The sequence below is a fragment of the Ranitomeya variabilis genome, chromosome 1 (assembly GCF_051348905.1).
Source record: "Ranitomeya variabilis isolate aRanVar5 chromosome 1, aRanVar5.hap1, whole genome shotgun sequence".
NCBI lineage: Eukaryota > Metazoa > Chordata > Amphibia > Anura > Dendrobatidae > Ranitomeya > Ranitomeya variabilis.
Genome location: NC_135232.1, coordinates 752,942,286 through 752,964,094, shown reverse-complemented (window position 1 = coordinate 752,964,094; position 21,809 = coordinate 752,942,286). Strand labels below are relative to the sequence as shown.

Here is a 21,809-nt window from a genome sequence, read left to right as displayed (position 1 = left end):
GGCAGGCCACAGCACTACACGGCAGGCCACAGCACTACACGGCAGGCCACAGCTCTACACGGCAGGCCACAGCACTACACGGCAGGCCACAGCTCTACACGGCAGGCCACAGCACTACACGGCAGGCCACAGCACTACACGGCAGGCCACAGCACTACACGGCAGGCCACAGCACTACACGGCAGGCCACAGCACTACACGGCAGGCCACAGCTCTACACGGCAGGCCACAGCACTACACGGCAGGCCACAGCACTACACGGCAGGCCACAGCACTACACGGCAGGCCACAGCACTACACGGCAGGCCACAGCACTACACGGCAGGCCACAGCACTACACGGCAGGCCACAGCACTACACGGCAGGCCACAGCACTACACGGCAGGCCACAGCTCTACACGGCAGGCCACAGCTCTACACGGCAGGCCACAGCTCTACACGGCAGGCCACAGCTCTACACGGCAGGCCACAGCTCTACACGGCAGGCCACAGCACTACACGGCAGGCCACAGCACTACACGGCAGGCCACAGCACTACACGGCAGGCCACAGCTCTACACGGCAGGCCACAGCACTACACGGCAGGCCACAGCACTACACGGCAGGCCACAGCTCTACACGGCAGGCCACAGCTCTACACGGCAGGCCACAGCTCTACACGGCAGGCCACAGCACTACACGGCAGGCCACAGCTCTACACGGCAGGCCACAGCACTACACGGCAGGCCACAGCTCTACACGGCAGGCCACAGCACTACACGGCAGGCCACAGCACTACACGGCAGGCCACAGCACTACACGGCAGGCCACAGCTCTAGGCCACGATTGCTATGGTAACCGTGCCAGTACAGCGCCATTCTTCCGCTACCCAGAATTCCTAGCGCCCACGCCCCAGAATCTACGGGAAGAGACAACCAACCCTGACGCGCAGAACGCCCCTCCCCGCCAGGAGACGTGTGACACCCAGCTCCCTGATTGGCCGGCCCGGCTGCCTTGTACGGAGTGCTTTCTGACAGAGCGTTAGGTTGTGGCTGCTCCGGGGGCTCAGAAAGCGGAAACCCGGTCACGGCCAGGCAGGGAGGGGAAGTGTCTGGTGTCCGCCCCCTCCCTCCCTCCCTCCTCCTGGGTCCTCGGCTGGATGCTTGGCGCCCTGTAAGTAGGCTCGGAGACCGGGGCGGTGAGTAAGTGTCCCCCGGGTGGGAGAGGCCCCCGGTGCGGGCCGTGGTGCCGGGGGAAGGGATGACTCTGGACTCCATGATGGCCTGCTGTCTGAGTGAGGAGGTGAAGGAATCCAAGAGGATCAACGCTGAGATCGAGAAGAAAATCAAGAGGGACAAGAAGGAATCTCGGCGAGAGCTGAAGCTGCTGCTGCTAGGTACTGGGCTGTGCTGGGGAGGGAAGGTGGCTGTGACATCTGCAGCCCTGGCACTGCCCATCCCCACAGAGCGGGGCCAGTATTCCTGTATGTATGGAGAGAGGGCAATTGTACATGTCTGGGAGTGGCATGGGGACCCCTGCAGATGAGACCCCTCTATAGTGGCAGCCCTGGCACTGCCCATCCCCACAGAGCAGGGCCAGTATGTATAGAGGGCATCTGTACATGTCTGGGAGTGGCATGGGGACCCCTGCAGATGAGACCCCCTCTATAGTGGCAGCCCTGGCACTGCCCATCCCCACAGAGCAGGGCCAGTATGTATAGAGAGGGCATCTGTACATGTCTGGGAGTGGCATGGGGGCCCCTGCAGATGAGACCCCTCTATAGTGGCAGCCCTGGCACTGCCCATCCCCACAGAGCAGGGCCAGTATGTATAGAGGGCATCTGTACATGTCTGGGAGTGGCATGGGGACCCCTGCAGATGAGACCCCCTCTATAGTGGCAGCCCTGGCACTGCCCATCCCCACAGAGCAGGGCCAGTATGTATAGAGAGGGCATCTGTACATGTCTGGGAGTGGCATGGGGGCCCCTGCAGATGAGACCCCTCTATAGTGGCAGCCCTGGCACTGCCCATCCCCACAGAGCAGGGCCAGTATGTATAGAGAGGGCATCTGTACATGTCTGGGAGTGGCATGGGGACCCCTGAAGATGAGACCCCCTCTATAGTGGCAGCCCTGGCACTGCCCATCCCCACAGAGCAGGGCCAGTATGTATAGAGAGGGCATCTGTACATGTCTGGGAGTGGCATGGGGACCCCTGCAGATGAGACCCCTCTATAGTGGCAGCCCTGGCACTGCCCATCCCCACAGAGCAGGGCCAGTATGTATAGAGAGGGCATCTGTACATGTCTGGGAGTGGCATGGGGACCCCTGCAGATGAGACCCCTCTATAGTGGCAGCCCTGGCACTGCCCATCCCCACAGAGCAGGGCCAGTATGTATAGAGGGCATCTGTACATGTCTGGGAGTGGCATGGGGACCCCTGCAGATGAGACCCCCTCTATAGTGGCAGCCCTGGCACTGCCCATCCCCACAGAGCAGGGCCAGTATGTATAGAGAGGGCATCTGTACATGTCTGGGAGTGGCATGGGGGCCCCTGCAGATGAGACCCCTCTATAGTGGCAGCCCTGGCACTGCCCATCCCCACAGAGCAGGGCCAGTATGTATAGAGAGGGCATCTGTACATGTCTGGGAGTGGCATGGGGACCCCTGCAGATGAGACCCCTCTATAGTGGCAGCCCTGGCACTGCCCATCCCCACAGAGCAGGGCCAGTATGTATAGAGAGGGCATCTGTACATGTCTGGGAGTGGCATGGGGACCCCTGAAGATGAGACCCCCTCTATAGTGGCAGCCCTGGCACTGCCCATCCCCACAGAGCAGGGCCAGTATGTATAGAGAGGGCATCTGTACATGTCTGGGAGTGGCATGGGGACCCCTGCAGATGAGACCCCTCTATAGTGGCAGCCCTGGCACTGCCCATCCCCACAGAGCAGGGCCAGTATGTATAGAGAGGGCATCTGTACATGTCTGGGAGTGGCATGGGGGCCCCTGCAGATGAGACCCCTCTATAGTGGCAGCCCTGGCACTGCCCATCCCCACAGAGCAGGGCCAGTATGTATAGAGAGGGCATCTGTACATGTCTGGGAGTGGCATGGGGGCCCCTGCAGATGAGACCCCTCTATAGTGGCAGCCCTGGCACTGCCCATCCCCACAGAGCAGGGCTAGTATGTATAGAGAGGGCATCTGTACATGTCTGGGAGTGGCATGGGGACCCCTGCAGATGAGACCCCTCTATAATGGCAGCCCTGGCACTGCCCATCCCCACAGAGCAGAGCCAGTATGTATAGAGAGGGCATCTGTACATGTCTGGGAGTGGCATGGGGACCCCTGCAGATGAGACCCCTCTATAGTGGCAGCCCTGGCACTGCCCATCCTCACAGAGCAGGGCCAGTATTCCTGTATGTATAGATAGAGGGCATGGGGACCCCTGCAGATGAAACCCCCTCTATTGTGGCACCCATACCCTCTGGATCTATAGCATTGGCTGTGTACTCTGTCCTGAGATGTCTTCTGCCTGGTACGGTTCTCCACGGCAGATATTGGACATGTCGGATTTCAACATGATTGATTCTTATTTCCTATGGGAAATAAGTTGCTGCCAGGTGTCTTCCCTGTTGAGACCACACACATGCTGGGAGGGATAACTGCCTAGTGTATGGGCACCTTATAGGCTGTAGTGATTTTCTCTTTATGCTTGGGGCAGCACCACTGTCCGGCCCATAACTAGGAAAGCGTCCTACAAACCGGTGGTGTCTTTCTAGCTGGCTTGGCCAATTACTTCTGTATTATCGGTGATTACACATCCTATCGTGTGAGCCCCAAGAGGTGTGAATAAGCCCCAAGTCATCCCTATTCTCCTTCCTACATTTCCCATGTAATGGGGAGACTTGCTTCTGGGACTATTGCTTCCTTTGTGAGTGAGTGACAATGTAGCAGTGCTGGGGGAGCGGGCATGTCTGCTGGTGGATTTACCCACAATCTGTGCAAGATTCCCTCATCTAATTAATACATGTGTTTCAGGTTATTGCTAAGTGTAAGTGTCTGCTCCCCATCTAAGACCGGACTTACTATGAAGTCTTCATGGCCCTCTCCTCTAAATGACTGTTTTAGGCTCTGATCATATTTTCACTGGCTCGTTTTTATCTGTTTTTTTGTATGGAGTGTTATGTGCTATATTCATTAAAAAAAGAAAGGCGGTCATACATAAGATGTTGGCTGTTCACTCCTTGTGGGCACCAGCTTTTTGTCTCCTGTGAAATAAAAGAATCGGGGATGATGAAGCCCCAAATTCTCCATTCTTCGTTTCTCACCGTTTATCTCCAGGGGTAAGTTTGGAAACATCCATTTGTAATAAATGGTCTACAGGTCCTTCCAAAACTGATTGGTATGACAGATGTTCCTCTTGCATATATAGCCACTGTAAAGAAAATGTATCATTTGATAATGAGCTTTTTTTAACCCCTTAACATACATCTGGCACAGGTATATGGAGTGGACTTCGGGGGGCTGAGCCAGCTCCATTCATATGTATCTGTTGTTAAAAGCTTTTACTGTTTGACAGAGGCATCTAAGTGGATTGATCCTGGGGGATCCATGCAGGTTCCCAGTGTCATCATTCATGAAGCCCCACCTGTGGCCTATGGCTGGGCCTCAAAGAAGATACCGTAGTTTATTTCACTACATACTGCAATACTGAAGTATTGCAGTATGTAGAGCAAGAAATCAAATGAACACTGGGTGACCCTAGGGGAACACAAAGAACAGAAGGAGTGTAAAAAAAAAATAGTTCACACACTTTCCCAATCTGGAAGAAAAAATAATAAATGCATATTTGTTACACTAAAATATTTCTGATCACCAAATTTAAATATTAGGCAAAGATAACACAACCGCAAAATGCAGTTTTTATATGAAGGCCTTTATTATTAAGGGGGAAAAGAAATCCAAACCTACAGGGCCCCTTGTGAAAAAGTGTTTGCCCCCTAAACCTAATTAGTGGTTTTGCCACCCTTAGCAGCAACAACTGGAATCAAATGTTTGTTATAACTGGCAATGAGTCTTTTCCAATGCTCTGGGGAACATTTGACCCACTCATCTTTGCAGAATTGTTGTAATTCCGCCACATTGGAGTGTTTCCGAGTGTGAACCGCCTTTTTAACGTCATGTCACTGCATCTCAATCGGATTAGGGTCAGGACATTGACTAGGCCACTCCAAAGTCTTAATTTTGTTTTTCTTAAGCCCTTCAGACGTGGACTTGTTGGTGTGTATTGGATCATTGTCACATTTAAGTGCGAAAACGTGCAAAAGAATAGGAAATCGGGAAGGGGCAAACACTTTTTCACACATCTGCATGCTGAAAAATTCAATAAAAAGTTATCAAAACATTGTTTTTATCCTAAAATAGTATCAATAAAAACTACAGCTTACTATACAAAAAAAAGTTCTCATATACCTCCATCAAATGGAAAATATGAAAGCTATGGATGTCACAAAATGGTAACATAGTTAGCAAGGCTGAAAAGACATTTGTCCATCCAGTTCAGCCTATATTCCATCAGAATAAATCCCCAGATCTACGTCCTTCTAAAGAACCTAATAACTGTAAGAGACAATATTGTTACGCTCCAGGAAGACATCCAGGCCTCTTTTGAAACCCTAGACTGAGTTCGCCATCACCACCTCCTCAGGGAAGGAATTCTAGATTCTCACTGCCCTAACAGTAAAGAATCCTCTTCTATGTTGGTGGAAAAACCTTCCCTCCTCCAGATGCAGAGAATGCCCGCTTGTGACGGTCACCTTCCTTGGTATAAACAGATCCTCGGAGAGATATTTGATAGATATTGAGAGATATGGTGACACAAACCAATTTTTTTAAACTAGTAACATAGGGGAAAAATCCCTCATTCTGACGCTCCATATACTTGCATTGTAAGTAGAGGACGCAGTGTGACTCAGTGCCTGCAGAGTGGTGACGAATACTCAGACAGTGCTAGGTGAGTATATTCGCACACACTACATTACATACACATGTACACAGATTTTGTCAAACTTTCACTGATCCTAATATTAGATAGCTAATTCCTGGTCTCAGGTTCAAAGTCATCCCTAATCTCATTATGATCGGATAGGATTTCAATGACCAGTAACAACTTTATATACAGTACATAACATGACATAATAGATGTCACAGTTCGCACAATGACCTAGGCACATATCACATAGCATGCCTAGAAAACTCTTCCATGGAAAAATGAGAATTCTGTGAGCATCAGATTTTTATTAAAGAAAATAGATCGCCGACATTGGGGGTTCACAATGGATCCTGTAGAAATTGAAAGCTAAGATGCCAGTGTAAAGATTCCTGCCTGATTCCGCACATACTTTATGGCAGATCCTAATTAGGATATCCTATTAGTATTGGAATCCAGGGATCCCACTTATTGAAATTGTTTACTGGCTGTCCCCATGTTCAATTGTAGACTGAGGGTTCCCACTGTCAGTAAACACTGCATACATCCGCAGCGTCCAGATGTTACAGCATAGTGGATGGGATTTGTAGAAATCTCATACTCACTATGCGTACACAGACACCTGCGGATCACCTGTGGAGACGGACATGCAGCACATCTCTCCAGACCGCAGCATGTCTATTTATCTTGCAGAGACGCTCAGTCTCCACAAGATAAATCTCACCCGTACAATGTATTGGGCGCGGTGATTCTGCACAGTTCAGTGATCACATGCGGAAACTCCTGCGTTCAAAAGCCGGCAGTGCTTTGGATATAGCGGACATGTGCTGTCCAAAGCGCTGCCGATTACTGCGTGGGAACGTAGCCTGAGACTTGTTACATCGGCAGATTGTGCTGATATTTGTCCAATGTTGGTCACCTTTTCAAGACTTGCTAAGGCTACGTTCACATTTGCGTTGTGCGCCGCAGCGTCGGCGCCACAGCGCACAACGCAAACAAAAACGCGGCAAAACGCACGCTAAAACGCTGCGTTTTGCGCCGCATGCGTCGTTTTTGGCCGAAAGTTGGACGCAAAAAAAATGCAACTTGATGCGTTTCTTGCGTCCAACGCTTGCGGCCATGCGGCGCAAAACGCAGCACAACGCATGTCCATGCGCCCCCATGTTAAATATAGGGGCGCATGACGCATGCGGCGCCGCTGCGGCGCCCGACGCTGCGGCGCTGACCGCAAATGTGAACGTAGCCTAATACATCGGGATCTGTCTGATGATTGATCCTCCATAATACAGTATGCCTGTACTCTTCTACTCTGTTTAGCCAATTGGAACATATGTATGTGACCAATCGTTAGTTATCTTTTACTAAAGCGTGACTTTGTTTTCCTTTCCATGTGAAGCCACATTAACACCCTAAATGCTGGGTTGTGCGTATGTTGGATTGTGAAGAAGCTTTGCCTCTGTTCTACCACATCGAGGAAGGGTTTCATTGGAGCGGTGCTCCTGAATGGTCTCTGTTGTTGTTCCATTTATTGTATTTGGGGCTGATTGGTTCTCGCAACCTTAGACCTCATTCACATGTACGTGTGTATTTGTATATTTTCACATATACAGTATAGTCTATGGTGATATTCACGTCTTTTTTTTTTTTTTTTAATGGACCGTGTGTCCATGCAAAACACAAGGAGACATGCTTGGCACTTTTTTTTTTTTTTTTCTTATTTTTATCCATGCCGGCGTTAAAAAACCCCCTGACAAAACAGACAAGTGTACAGGTCCATAAAAACATGTACAGCACCTGAATGGCTTCCGTGTACAAATTGTCTTCTGTATGTATTTAACATTGGAAAGTATGAGAAGCTTTGTAACTCATCTCTTTATCTATCTGTGAAAAGCACTGATGGTACAAACGGACACTCGGATGGCCCTGATACACAACACTGATGTGTGGGATGATGAGAGAGGTAATTTGCATTAATCTGGTTTTCAATTGGAAATTAGTCTTCACTACTACTCCATTCATCCTTGACAGCGTCCTATGCCAGCTGGGGGCTGGTATTCTCAGGCTGGGAAGGGCCATGGATACTTTGACCTCCCCAGCCTAAAAATAGCAGACATGAAGCCCAGAGGATAGTACTCAGACACCCCCATTACTAACCCGGCATGTGAGTAGTAAACCGCCCCCCTTACCTCCCACCTTCACGTGAATGGGGTTTGGGTACGTTCTGGTACCCGAACCAAAATGTTTTATAAAGTTCTGCCGAACCGGACGGTCCCGAACATCCCTAGTCAGCACAGGTTGACTGTTCAAACCAAGTACAGGTGGCCATAAATGTAAAGGGGTTATCTATGACTATTTTTTATTTTAATATGAGCCGATGACTACCAGACAGGTAGGTTCTAACTACCTGGCCCCATCTCAGAGTGGTCACAGACCTCTCCTGTCGGTGATTCTGCTGCTTCACGTCAAGAGACCAGCTCTTCTACTTTAGGGCTACTCTGTCAACGGGGCGTGACAGCTGAGGTCATGGTAATTGACAGCCAGCTCCCCACAGTTTAAGTATTGGGGAGACTGTTTACAATCAGCATGACACCGGCAGTCACGCCCAATCAACAAAGCGGCGGGGAAGAGAAGTTGCTGTTCTGTCAAAATGTCAGCAGGAGCGATCCGTGACCCCTCTGCTGGCAGACATCTGCACAGGGCAGAACAGTCAGGAACAAATACCTTCCTGTTTGTTCTTAGGCCTATAGTAAAAAAAAAAATAAAAAAAAAAATCTCGGACCACCCCCTTTCAGGGCACCTTTCCACCTACTTGTTTTGCTCCTGCTCTAAAACATCATTTTTTACACAGCGATACTTTTCAAACCTCTGACTGTTGTGGATCTGATGATTTGAGGTAAGTAAGGAGTGTTATTGTTGTCCAGTGAGCTGTGTGCGTAGCATTATTGCCTAAATTAAGTCAATACAAGTGACATTGTCAATAGTATCGGTGGCACAGACAGCCAGTGATATGACGGTCCATTATATATTTTTGATCGACTTATGTTGTAAACTTGTTACAAACCCTTAAAGCGGTATTCCCACCTCGAAAATCCTATCCCAATGTGTAGTGGGTGTAATATTAGTGAATACCTCCAATTAGAAATGTAGTAAAGTTCTTCTGATTTGTTATGTTTATCCCATGTGCAGGACATTGCAGTAGCTTGGGTATCCGTGGTTATGACCACTCATATACTGACAGTTTGCTGTTAGTGGTCATAACTAGGGTTGAGCGAAACGGATCGTTCATTTTCATAAGTCGCCTACTTTTGGCAAAGTCGGTGTCTCATGAAACCCGACCCGATCCCTGTGTGGGGTCGGCCATGCGGTACGCGATCTTGGCGCCAAAGTCGCGTTTCGTATGACGCGTTTAGCACCATTTTTTCAGCCAATGAAGGAGTGTGGGCAGAGTGATGACATAGGGGTTAGGGGCGTGCACGCCTATGATCATTTTAGCGCTTGTGCACAGTAGGGATTTGCAATGTGTAAAACGAAATTTTCGGGGGAGAGAGAGAGAGAAAAAAAAATAAAAAATGAATATATCCACATTGACGTGCATAGGGTTTCGTGTTCCGGCCGATCCTCGACTTTTCGCAGTAATCGGCCGATTTCGCCCGACTCGACTTTTCAAAAAGTCGGGTTTCGCAAAACATGACTCGACCCTAAAAAGGTCAAGGTCGCTCAACCCTAGTCATAACCATGGATACCTAACCTACTGTAATTCCCTGCACGTGAGGTAAGCAACATAAATTTGAAGAACTACACTACCTTTTTAATTGGAGGTATTTTCTGTTATTACCCCTTTTCCATATTGAGGTATGATCTTTAGTCATCATTAATGATTTGAAGTTAGCTCCTACCCACAGGATAGGGAATCGCTTCCTGATGGCTTTTTCCCCAGATCGTGGCTCTACAGAGCTCCATCTGAATGGAGCTGAAGTGCGTATGCTCAATATCTACTCTGCTCATGTAGGAGTCTGCGGAGCCTACTTTTGGACCCATAATCCCCTGAGAGAAGAGAAGTTTCAGATTTTGTTAATATGCTCAGAGCTGGAAAAGTAAAGTAAATTTATTAGAAGACCTAATTTTACAACTTATTTTCTGACACATACCTGCAATGTTCCTTTTTTAATCAGTATTTGAGGACACTGTGGAAATGTATAAGAAAGGAATATGCCCTTTACTTGGTGTAATGAAATGAGAACAATCTTTATATTGCACCACCATATTCTGCTGCGTGCTATTATAGATCATGCCGAGTGCTAAAATAAAAATGCCAACGGACTCTGCTTTACTGGGCCTAAAAGTTCTATTTCACATTGACGTCCCTGCCACTGCTAGCTGGCATCAATCATCTACTGTTAGTTCCTGCACCAAAGGAGACCGGAGTTCTGAACTCTCGATATCTCCTTTTAAAGGTCCGGATTTTCAGCAGTTGTTGGAACCTGTGCAGGAGACGTGTGACGCAATCCCCCACTGGGATACCTGTGCGAGGTACTACCAAGAATGGAATTGCTGTGGGTTTCTTTGCTTGGCACACTTTAGGGGCTACGTTTGACTTGTTTCAGCAGAGCTTGTCCTCCGCACTTGGCTGGCTGCAGTGAATTGAAGATTCCTTGTGTTGGCATACTGCTCTTTTGGCCGCTTTTTGACCAGTGTCCCAAATTTTGTTCAGGTCTAAGGATGTGGGCATACGTGGATCACGTATTTCGCCTGCTATTCATGTACCTGGAGACATGTTTATTGCTCTGTTTGCATGTTCCCATGTTCTCTTTGTGGGGTCATCATAAAGTAATCCCATCTTCGGGTTCTGTATACCAAAGTATTGATTCTTAATATCACTTTTTTTTTTTCCAGAAGAATTTGAAAGGTTTTCCTCTTTTAGAAAAGTGGATCCCAAGGAATTCCTGGAAGGAATGTAAAATAACAAAAAGCAGATAGTAGTCTCCTTGCCCTGCATCGGAGTTGCTACCTTGTTCTGTCTCCCAGATCAATGATTGACTGCAGAAACAATGTGAGCCTGGTGATTGGTAATATACAGCTAAAAAATGACTATGGCATAGTATAATAAGCTACACCCCTTCCATAGATCCCATAAAAAAACCTTTTATTCTGATGCGGACGTCGGAGGGAAGTGTGAGAACTGTAGCCCATTAGCGGTCGCTGACTAGCTGCAGCGCTCACATGGCATAACAATGACACAGCAGAGCATATTTTACGCTGGGGAATAAAGGGGCTGTCCAAGCAGGGCTTCGGAGTCGGAGCCCATTTTGGTGGAGTCGGTGTCATGGAAATTGAGGAGTCAGAGGTTTGGCTTACCGACTCCACCGCCCTGTGTCCAAGTAGTGTACAAGCCATTTAGCGTGCTATCAGGCATGTTTAATAATTGTTGTAAGAGGAAGAATTTATAATGGGAGAATGAAAGCTCGTCCTACTAGATAGTCCTGAGTTGCCATATGGCTATTTTGCTAATTTTTGACTTGTAAGGAGAAAAGTATTGGGACACATCTCTTAATTATTGAATTCAGATTTTTCATATGTTCCACTACCACGGGTATATAAAATCCAACCCCTCACCATGTAGTATGCCTTTAGACATTTCTGAAAGAATGGGTCGTTCTGAAGCGCTCACTGTGACCAGCGCAGTTCTATAATAGGATGCTACTGTTACAAGTTGTCTCATGACATAACTTTTCTCAATATTCCTCTATCAACAGTGAGTGGTAGTACTGAGTAGGGGAAGCATTTAGAAACCACAGCAAAACGGCAGACCTCTGAAAGATCCAGTGTGGGGTCTCGGAGTGCTCTGTTCAGGCCAGGTTCATATTGGGTTGGTGCAGTCCGTTGAACACATGCGTTAAATGGACTGCGTAACGCTAGTGCCTTTTAAAGATCGCGTTATGCGATCGCGTAGAAGCTCCATCTGCGCTAGCGGTGACTAACTCGGAAACGCTGCAGTCCGCGTCTGAGGGTACGTCACAGGATGACGGCACATTGCTAACGCATGCCGATTATGACATGTGTTAGCGATGCGCTACATAATGGCTGTCAATGGGTGCGCTAACGCATCTGTTACATGGCATCCGTTACATAGTGGAACTAACGCTGTCAGCGCATTGCCATTAACGCAATATGAACCTGGCCTGAAGTTAGACCTGGACAACCTCTGTAAACTGCCCATACAGCAAAGTCAGCTGAACCTGTAGGCTTTGGCAAACAAGCTGCCTATCCTGCAGGTATAGAAGTGTGTAACTCTCCCTAGATGGTAGGTAATGAAGGCAACCATAACATGTAAGGATTTGTATTTGCTACAGAAAAAGCCTGGAAGGACCAATTACCATAGCCAATGAAGACCTTTTCTAGTGGTGCCTTAACCTTTCTTGGCCGTTTTCTAACTGTGGGGTCACAGCACTCTACATAATTTTTATCCATTTTGTTTCCTCCTGAACAGCACAACTGCTTCCTTGTGTGCCTCAGGTTTCATTGTTTTATAGAACATGCCTGGACAAATATTAGCCAGGTCTACGAGCCAGTTCCAACAGTTAGGAGCCAGTAATGACATACTCTTAAAGCTAAAGGTTTATGCGGCTTGAGACGCATTTGAGGTGTATGTTGTGTTGTGTTTTGAGAAAAAGTAAGAGAAGAATAGAGTAAATTTTTACCAGTTTGACCAAATGAGAGTATTGAAGGCAGTTTCGGTAATAATAGCAGTAGCTGCATTTACTAGTCTTTCATCAGTCTCCCTATAAGTATGTAGCCTTTTGCTGGTTGCAGCATAGTGTCTATTTTTCTACTTTGTGACCTGCTAGCTTTCCCAACTCCAACTTTCGCCTCCCTCCCTTCCCTGTACACATGGCCAAGTTTTGAGGGGCCTTTACACTGCAGGATAATCGTGAACAAGCATTATTAAAAACGCTCATTTCAAGATTATCTTTACCAGTAAACAGACTGCTGATAACCAGCTGAACAAGCAAAACACTGGTTCATTGGGTGACAAGATTTTTTTTGTGCAACATAAAAAAGATCATAGTTCTCTGGGGTGCATAGTTCTTTGTAAGAACTATGGCAGCCTATGTACACTGAGCAATCTAATATGCAGTGAAGGTAATAAGAATTTGATCCCTTGCAGATTTTGTAAGTTTGCCCACTGACCAAGACATGAACAGTCTATAATTTTAAGGGTAGGTTAATTTTAGCATTTAAAGATAGAATGTCAAAAATAAAATCCAGAAAATCACATTGTATAAATTTGCATTTTGCAGTGAGAATTAAGTATTTGATTCCTCTGGCAAACAAGACTTAATACTTGGTGGCAAAACCCTTGTTGGCAAGCACAGCAGTCAGACGTTTTTTGTAGTTGATGATGAGGTTTGCGCACATGTCAGGAGGAATTTTGGTCCACTCTTTGTAGATCATCTCTAAATCATTAAGATTTTGAGGTTGTCGCTAGGCAACTCGGAGCTTCAACTCACTCTATGGGATTAAGGTCTGGAGACTGGCTAGGCCACTCCATGACTTTAATGTGCTTGTTTTTGAGCCACTCTTTTATTGCCTTGGCTGTATGTTTTGGGTCATTGTCTTGCTGGAAGACCCAGCCACAACCCATTTTTAATGACCAGGCGGAGGGAAGGAGGTTGCCGCTCAGGACTTTACGATGCATGGCTACATCCAGTCTCCCATTGATGCGGTGAAGTAGTCCTGTGCCCTTAGCAGAGAAACACCCCCAAAACAATGTTTCCACCTCCATGCTGGACAGTGGGGATGGTGTTCTTTGGGTCATACGCAACATTTCTCTTCCTCCAAACACTGCGAGTTGAGTTAATGCCAAAGACCTCAATTTTTGTCTGATCTGATCACAGCACCTCCCAATCACTCAGAATCATCCAGGTGTTAATTGGCAAACTTCAGACTGGCCTGCACATGTGCCTTCTTGAGCAGGGGGGGCCTTGCGGACACTGCAGGATTTTAAACCTTTACAGTGTAATGTGTTACCAGTGGTTTTCTTGGTGACTCTGGTCCCAGCTGCCTTGAGATGATTATCAAGTACCCCCGTGTGTGTAGTTTTAGGCCGATCTCTCACCTTCCTCATGATCAGGGATAGCCCACGAGGTGAGATTTTGCATGGTGCCCCAGATTGATGTCGATTGACAGTCATTTTGTATTTCTTCCATTTTCTTACTATTGCACCAAGTGTAGTCTCCTTCTCACCCAGAGTCTTACCCAGCTTTATGCAGGTCTATGATCTTGTCCCTGACATCCTTATAAAGCTCTTTGGCCTTGCCCATGTTGTAGAGGTTAGAGTCTGACTAATTGAGTCTGTGGACAGGAGACTTTTGTAAAGGTGACTATGTAAATACTTATTTCTCACTGCAAAATGCAAATTTATATAATTTATACAATGTGATTTTTCTGGATTTTATTTTTGATATTATATCTCTCAATGTTAAAATTAACCTTCCCTTAAAATTATAGAGACTGTTCATGTCTTTGTCATTGGGCAAATTTACAAAATCAGCAAGGTATCAAATAATTATTTCCTTCACTGTAGATCATACAGGGTAGTCCTGATCAGAAGGAACCTTTTTGAAGCTGGAACTCATGCTCTTATGTCGGAATAAGTTTGATTTGTCCCGAAATATTGCCGACAGTACAACTAATATGTAATATTTTCACCAGCGCTGAATTTCAAGATCTGTATGCTTAAAGAATGAATAAAAACATCTGAAGCAAAACCCAAGTTTATGGAGTAATGTTCAGTTTGTCATTGTGCGTACTGCTCTGGAAGAGTGGTGGACAGTTTCTTCTTAAACATGCACCCTGCCCAACAATTTTCTCCCGTGTTTATGCTAGAGGTGAACTAGAACAGCCAGGAGATGAAAAATAATATATGATGTTTGGGTGCTTTCAATGGTAGTGGGTTTGTCTGCAGATCATTACCCTTCACAAATGTCTTAATTGGAAAATGTTGTAGGAAAGTGTCTTCATTTATATATGCATATAATGGGGCGTCTTTGCCAAGCATGAAAAACACACAAGTCAAACTCTGGCCCGTGGGCCACATTTGGGCCGCAGGGTGATTTATTTTAGGGCCACGATGCTGGCAGTGTACGATCCCTTGTCATTACACGTGTCTGCATCCTGGATTTCACGACTATGTCGAGCAGTGAAGAGCTGCAGAGAGCGAGGGATCAGGGTAAAAGTATTTTATTTATTTATTTTTACTATGGGTCCCATTATACTGTATGGAAAACTGTGAGGCCATTGTAATGTATAGAGGATTATGTGGGGCCCATTACTCTCTATGGAGAACTATGTCATCATTGAGCCGAGATCTAAATCTGCGCATGAAATACCGCAACTTTTCCAGGTGTGCAAAAAAAAAAAAAATGCAGGATAAATGTACAGATTCAGAATCCCTTTAACACATAAATGGAGATTATACAGAATGGAGGGTTTGCTTCGTTATGAGCTAATCTGTAATCCTGTTATGTAAAGTGGGATTATCTAGTGGCTGCTGGTGGCCCAGAGCTGTGTAAGTAAGTGGCTTGGCTCTGGACCTGACAGCTTATTATGGTCTTATTGGTTTTGTGATTTATTTTGATTGGCTGAGGAACATTGCCTCCCACGCTCTCTGTAAATAAAACCCCGCCCTTTATAAAAATAAAAAAAGACTCCCCATTGAATGTGAGCATCATCTTAAGACCTTTCATGTTGCACACTGAAGGAGTGTCCAAGTCGCTAAAGGTACCTTCACACGAAACGACATTATAACGATATCGCTAGCAATCCGTGACGTTGCAGCGTCCTCGCTAGCGATATCGTTTCGTTTGACACGCAGCAGCGATCAGGATCCTGCTGTGATGTCGCTGGTCGCTGAATAAAGTCCAGAACTTTATTTGGTCGTCCGATCGCTGTGTATCGTTGTGTTTGAAAGCAAAAGCAACGATACCAGCGATATTTTACACTGGTAACCAGGGTAAACATCGGGTTACTAAGCGCAGGGCCGCGCTTAGTTACCCGATGTTTACCCTGGTTACTAGCGTAAAATGTAAAAAAAACAAACAGCACATACTCACATTGCGTCCCCTGCAGTCTGCTTCCTCCTCTGACTCAGCGCCGCAAAGTGAAAGTGAAAGCAGCACAGCGGTGACGTCACCGCTCTGCTCTCACTGTACGGCGCTCAGTCAGTCAGGAAGTGGACGCAGGGGGACGTGAATGTAAGTATGTGCTGTTTGTTTTTTTTAGATTTTACGCTGGTAACCAGGGTAAACATCGGGTTACTAAGCGCGGCCCTGCGCTTAGTTACCCGATGTTTACCCTGGTTACCAGGGGACCTCGGCATAGTTGATCGCTGGAGAGCGGTCTGTGTGACAGCTCTCCAGCGACCAAACAGCGACGCTGCAGCGATCGACATCGTTGTCGCTATCGCTGCAGCGTCGCTTCGTGTGAAGGTACCTCAAGTCTGCTCGGCTTTAACGGTAACATCTGGTTTGGCAAGTGTATAATGTACAACTGCTCTAAGAATGAAATGATCAGATTTAGTGAGCCGCCCGCACATCATGCCCATTTAGACTTTGGTGACATTAGACTGAGGCCTGATTAACAGATCCCTGCATTTATGTTCTCTACTTTATGGTACGTGGCCACGAGTTGCTGCGTATTTATGCAGTGACCAGAAGTTACAGAATAATGGATGGGATTTCTAGAATGCATCTGCACCTGCGGATCACCCGCGGACACTGACACATGGTTCTGTGATCGCATATAGATTTACCTGCGTTCCAGAGAACGTAGCGTTTTGGACGCAGCGACAATACACTGCTACTTCCCGATCGTGGGCACATGACCTAAGGCTACGACCATTAGAGGGACCGTACTTTTGGTACACAGCTTTTTTTTTTTTTGTCGTCTTTTATCGGCAACTATTATACACTGTACATTGCAGGTAAAAAAGGGCAAAAAAAAGTTGTTAATTCGACCCAGTTAGTGTAAAAGTAACTCAATATTTAGTAAGTCCTCTTAACTTAAAGGGAACCAGTCACCCCCAAAATCGAAGTTGAGCTAAGCCCAGTGGCATCCCCCCGATGTAACCTAAAAGATGAGAAAAAGAGGTTAGATTATACTCACCCAGGGGCGGTCCCGGTCCGGTGGGCGTTGCGATCCAGTTCGGGGCCTCCCATCTTCTTACGATGACGTCCTCTTCTTGTCTTCATGCTGCGGCAAAGGTCAGAGAGGCCCGGCGCCTGTGCACTGCAGTACTTTGCTCTGCCCTCAACAGGGCAGACAAAGTAAGCCTGCGCCGGAGCCGCAGCGTGAACACAAGAAGAGGACATCATCGTAAGAAGATGGGAGGCCCCGGACCGTGACGCCCATCGCAGCGGGACCGCCCCTGGGTGAGTATAATCTAACCTCTTTTTCATCTTTCAGGATACATCGGGGGCTTATCTACAGCATTCCAGAATGCCGTAGGTAAGCCCCTGATGCTGGTGGGCTTAGCTCACCTTCGATTTTGGGGGTGACAGGTTCCCTTTAAGCTGATCTGTCACCAGATTTTCCATTATAAATAGATATTGAGGCTGAGATAATTTTAATTATTCTCAAATTAAAATGCGTTTATAATGAGTCCTTCTAGAGCAAGTATGCAGAGACATTCCACAAAGGATTTTACCGCCGTTCTGACATGAAGGGTCAGTTAGTACACCAGTCTCATCGCAGCAGATGTATTTAACTGATAGTGACAAAGTGGCATAAATTTAAGGTACTTGGTCCTGTATTTTTTTTTTTTTTTTTTTTTAAGCCTTACGCTATTGTAAATTTACAGTGCACGACCAGTTCCTGACTGGCAGGCATAGATGGGGAGTAGGAGGAAGGCATGAGCAGGCCTCAATGAGCTGTAAGCAGCAAACCAAACCATCGGTATCGCCCGATGTTTCGCTAGGACCTGGTGATCGTTGTAGTCATAGCCGGCCCAGATCAGCAATGCCAGTGACCTATGTCACAGAGTTGGCTGTTTCCTTCCATAATTGAGGCTTCCATGGATGCCACAGTTACAGGGGAAAAACTGAACGATAAAGGGGAAATAAAATTCTTCAGAGATCTTTTACTATATCTTGAGGAACAAACTAAGTTTAAAAAAAAAAAAAGTCTCTACAACTTTTTTTTTTATTTAAAATCTATTTTATGACATACCTCTACACATCCATAATGATGTGGACAATTCAATAGGTCATGTGTGAAACATGAACGGTAAAAAAAAAAAATGAAAAGAGGACAGAACAGAGCTAGAAAACTGTTAATATACTTACTGATCAGTGACTTCTCACACTATACATTACATACACATTTACGCAGGTTTCGGGAATAAAACGCATGGTAGGAGTGTTTCTTTAACCCTTTTTTTGACCTGGACAATTTTTTTTTAAATTCGACCAGTGTCTATTTATGTAATAATAACTCTGGAACGCTTCAACAAATCCCAGTGATCTTGAGATTGTTTTTTTCGTGACACATCATACTTTATGATAATGGTAAATTTGGGGTTGATATGTTTTGCGTTTTATTTCTAAAAATTTCAGAAATTTGATAAAAATTAAAAAAAAAAAATGCAATTTTCAAGCTTTGTATGATTATCCCATTTCAGATTGTCAAACCGCACAACATTAATAAATAACATTTCCCTTTTATCTGTTTCACATCAGCACCATTTGTTAAATGTTTTATTTTGTTAGAATTTTAGAAGGTTTAAAAATGTAGCAGTATTTTTTTTTTTTCTTTTTTTTTCTTTCAAGGAAATTTACAAAACTTATTTTTTTAGAGACCTATCCAGGTTCAAAGTGATTTTGGGGGTCCTATATATTGGAAACCCCCAAAACTGATACCATTTTTAAAAACCGCACCAGATCACGTATTCAAAATTGCTTTCAGGTAGTGCATTAACCCTTCAGGTGTTTTTCAGGTATTAATGCAAAGCGGCGTGACAGAAATGAAAAAGTTTTATTTTTACCACCTAAATTTTGATAAATTCTGAACAGGCCGCTGTAACCAGGTTTTTGACCCCTTTACCCGCGAGGGTGATTTGCATGTTAGGGTATGTGTCCACGTTCAGGAAACGCTGCGTGTTTGACGCTGCGTAGAGCCTGCATAAAATCCTGACCAAATCCTGATGCAATCCTGAACGTGGACACATACCCTTAGGCTACTTTCACACATCAGTTTTTTGCCATCAGGCACAATCCGTCGAATGTTGAAAAATACGGATCCGTCACAGATTGTGAAAAACTGATGCGACGGATCCGACTAGCTGATCCAGCTAATTGGATCTTAAAAAAATCGGAGCATGCTCTGTTAAAAAAACGGAATCTGTCGCCAGATTCCATCATTTGACGGATCCAGCGCCTTAGGGTTCCATTATAGCAAACGACGGACGGCAACGGATCCATTGCTGTCCGTTTTTTCGACGGACACAAAAAATTTTACTATGTCTGTTTTCTCCGGCCTCCGGACAAACAATTTTCGATGGATCTGGCGAAAAACAGATGAAATGTGAGGCCATCCGTCGTCAATAGAAGTCTATGAGCAAAAAAACAGATCCGGCAGCAACTTTTGCCGGATCCGGTTTTTCAAAATTCGCCGGATTGTGCCTGAAGGCAAAAAATGATTGTGTGAAAGCAGCCTTAGGCTATGTGCACATATGTGCATGTGAATTTTCTGTGCAAATTTTTCATTTCTTGGCAGAAAACGCAGGTCAGAATCTGTGCCTTTTTTTGGTCTGTGCACACTTTGCAGATTTTTGTGCGGATTTCTTCCTTTTTTTTTTACCCCTGCAGATTTTTATTATTGAATGGGTGCAGAAACGCAGCAGATCTGCACTGAGGCTATGTTCACACGTTGCGGTTTTTGCTGCGGATTCGCATCGGTTTTGACGCTGCGGATCCGCAGCAGTTTTCCATGCAGTGTACAGTACAATGTTAACCTATGGAAAACAAAATCCGCAGTGCACATGCTGCGGAAAAAAACGCGCGGAAACGCTGCGGTTTATTTTCCGCAGCATGTAAATTCTTTGCGCGGAATCAGCAGCGGTTTTACACCTGCCCCATTATAGAAACCCGCAGGTGTCTAAAACCGCAGTGGAAACCGCACAAAAAAACGCGATAAAATCCGCAGTACTTTGGCACTGCGGATTTATCAAATCCGCTGCGGAAAATTCCGCAGCGGAATCCGCAATGTGTGAACATGGCCAAAAGAAGTGACATGGTCCTTTTTTGAATCTGCTGCGTTTTCTGTGCTGATTTTTCCTCACCATTAGCACAGCATTTTTTTCTTGCCATTGATTTACGTTGTACTGTAAATCACTTGCAGATCTGCAGCGCTTCTGCGCGGAAAAAATAGGTGCTGATCTGCAGGAAATCTGCAACATGTGCACATACCCTTAATGACCGGGCCAATTTTTACAATTCTAACCATTGTGACTTTTTGAGGTAATAACTCTAGAAAGCTTCCATGGATCCCGATGATTCTGAGATTGTTTTCTTGTGACATGTTGTACTTCACATTAGTGGTAAAAAAATTTTGATATGGCTTGCTTTTATTTGTGGGAAAAAAAGGAAATTTGGTGAAAATTTTGAAAATTTCGCAATTTTCCAACTTTGCCTTTAAATCAGAGATATGTCACACAAAATACTTAAATAACATTTCCCACATGTCTACTTTACGTCAGCACAATTTTGGAACAAAGATTTTTTTTTTTTTGTTAGGAAGTTATAAGGGTTAAAATTTGACCAGCTATTTCTCGTTTTTACAACACCGTGAGCTAGCAGGGATCTCGCCACAGCTCAATCCGGCTGGGAACAGAGCCTCAGTGTTCGGAGGTAACCTCTATGACTTCACCGCTGGTGCATTGAAATGTAATTAAGAAATGACAGTTAACCTGAACAGTGGAGGTCAAGATAGGTCTGGAAGACCAAGTAAAATTTCAGTGAGCTGCTCATGCAATTGCTAGAATCTGACTTTGGAGTTGTGGTACATTGTTCTACTTTTCAGAGACACCTGCACAAATATGGCCTTCTTGGAAGAGTCATCAGAAGAAAACCTCTCCTGCATCTTCACCATAAAATTCAATTTCAGAAGTATGCAAAAGAACATCTATACAAACCTGATGCTTCTTGGAAACAAGTTCTGTGTGTTAAAATAGAACTATTTAGCCACAAAGATCAAAGGTATGTGTGGAGAAAAAAGGGCACTGAATTTCAGAAAAAGAACATCATGCAACAACTAAGCATGGGGGGTGGATCAATGATGCTTTGGGGTTGTGTTGCAGCCAATGGTACGGGTAGGGTGAAGAATGGGTTAAATAAAATTTCAACAAATTCTTGATGCAATCATAACACCATCTGTAAAAAATCTGAATTTGAAAAGAGGATGGCTTCTACAAATGGATAATGATTATTAATGAGCGAGTATACTCGTTACTCCAGATTTCCCGAGCACGCTCTGGTGTCTTCCGAGTATTTTTTAGTCCTCGGAGATTGTTTTTCTTGCCGCAGCTGAATGATTTACATCTGTTAGCCAGCATAAGTACATGTGGGGATTCCCTAGCAACCAGGCAACCCCCACATCTACTTATGCTGGCTAACAGATGTAAATCATTAAGCTGCGGCAATAAAAACTAAATCTCCGAGCACTAAAAAATACTCTGAGGACCCCGAGTATATTCGCTCATCACTAATAATGATCCTAAGCACACGTCAAAATCCACAATAGACTACGTCAAAAGGCGTAAGCTGAAGGTTTTGCAATGGCCCTCACAGTC

General features: G+C 45.6%; 1 protein-coding gene across 1 annotated transcript in view; it reads left to right on the top strand.

The window, feature by feature from the left end:
- Positions 1 to 956: 956 nt before the first annotated feature.
- The window catches only part of GNA11 (G protein subunit alpha 11), a 46,737-nt gene continuing 25,884 nt past the window's right edge, over positions 957 to 21,809 (top strand). Inside the window, exon 1 of the mRNA XM_077270786.1 lies at positions 957 to 1,375. Coding sequence (XP_077126901.1) covers positions 1,240 to 1,375 — 136 coding nt within the window. The 5' untranslated portion in view covers positions 957 to 1,239. The remainder of the gene's footprint in view (positions 1,376 to 21,809) is intronic.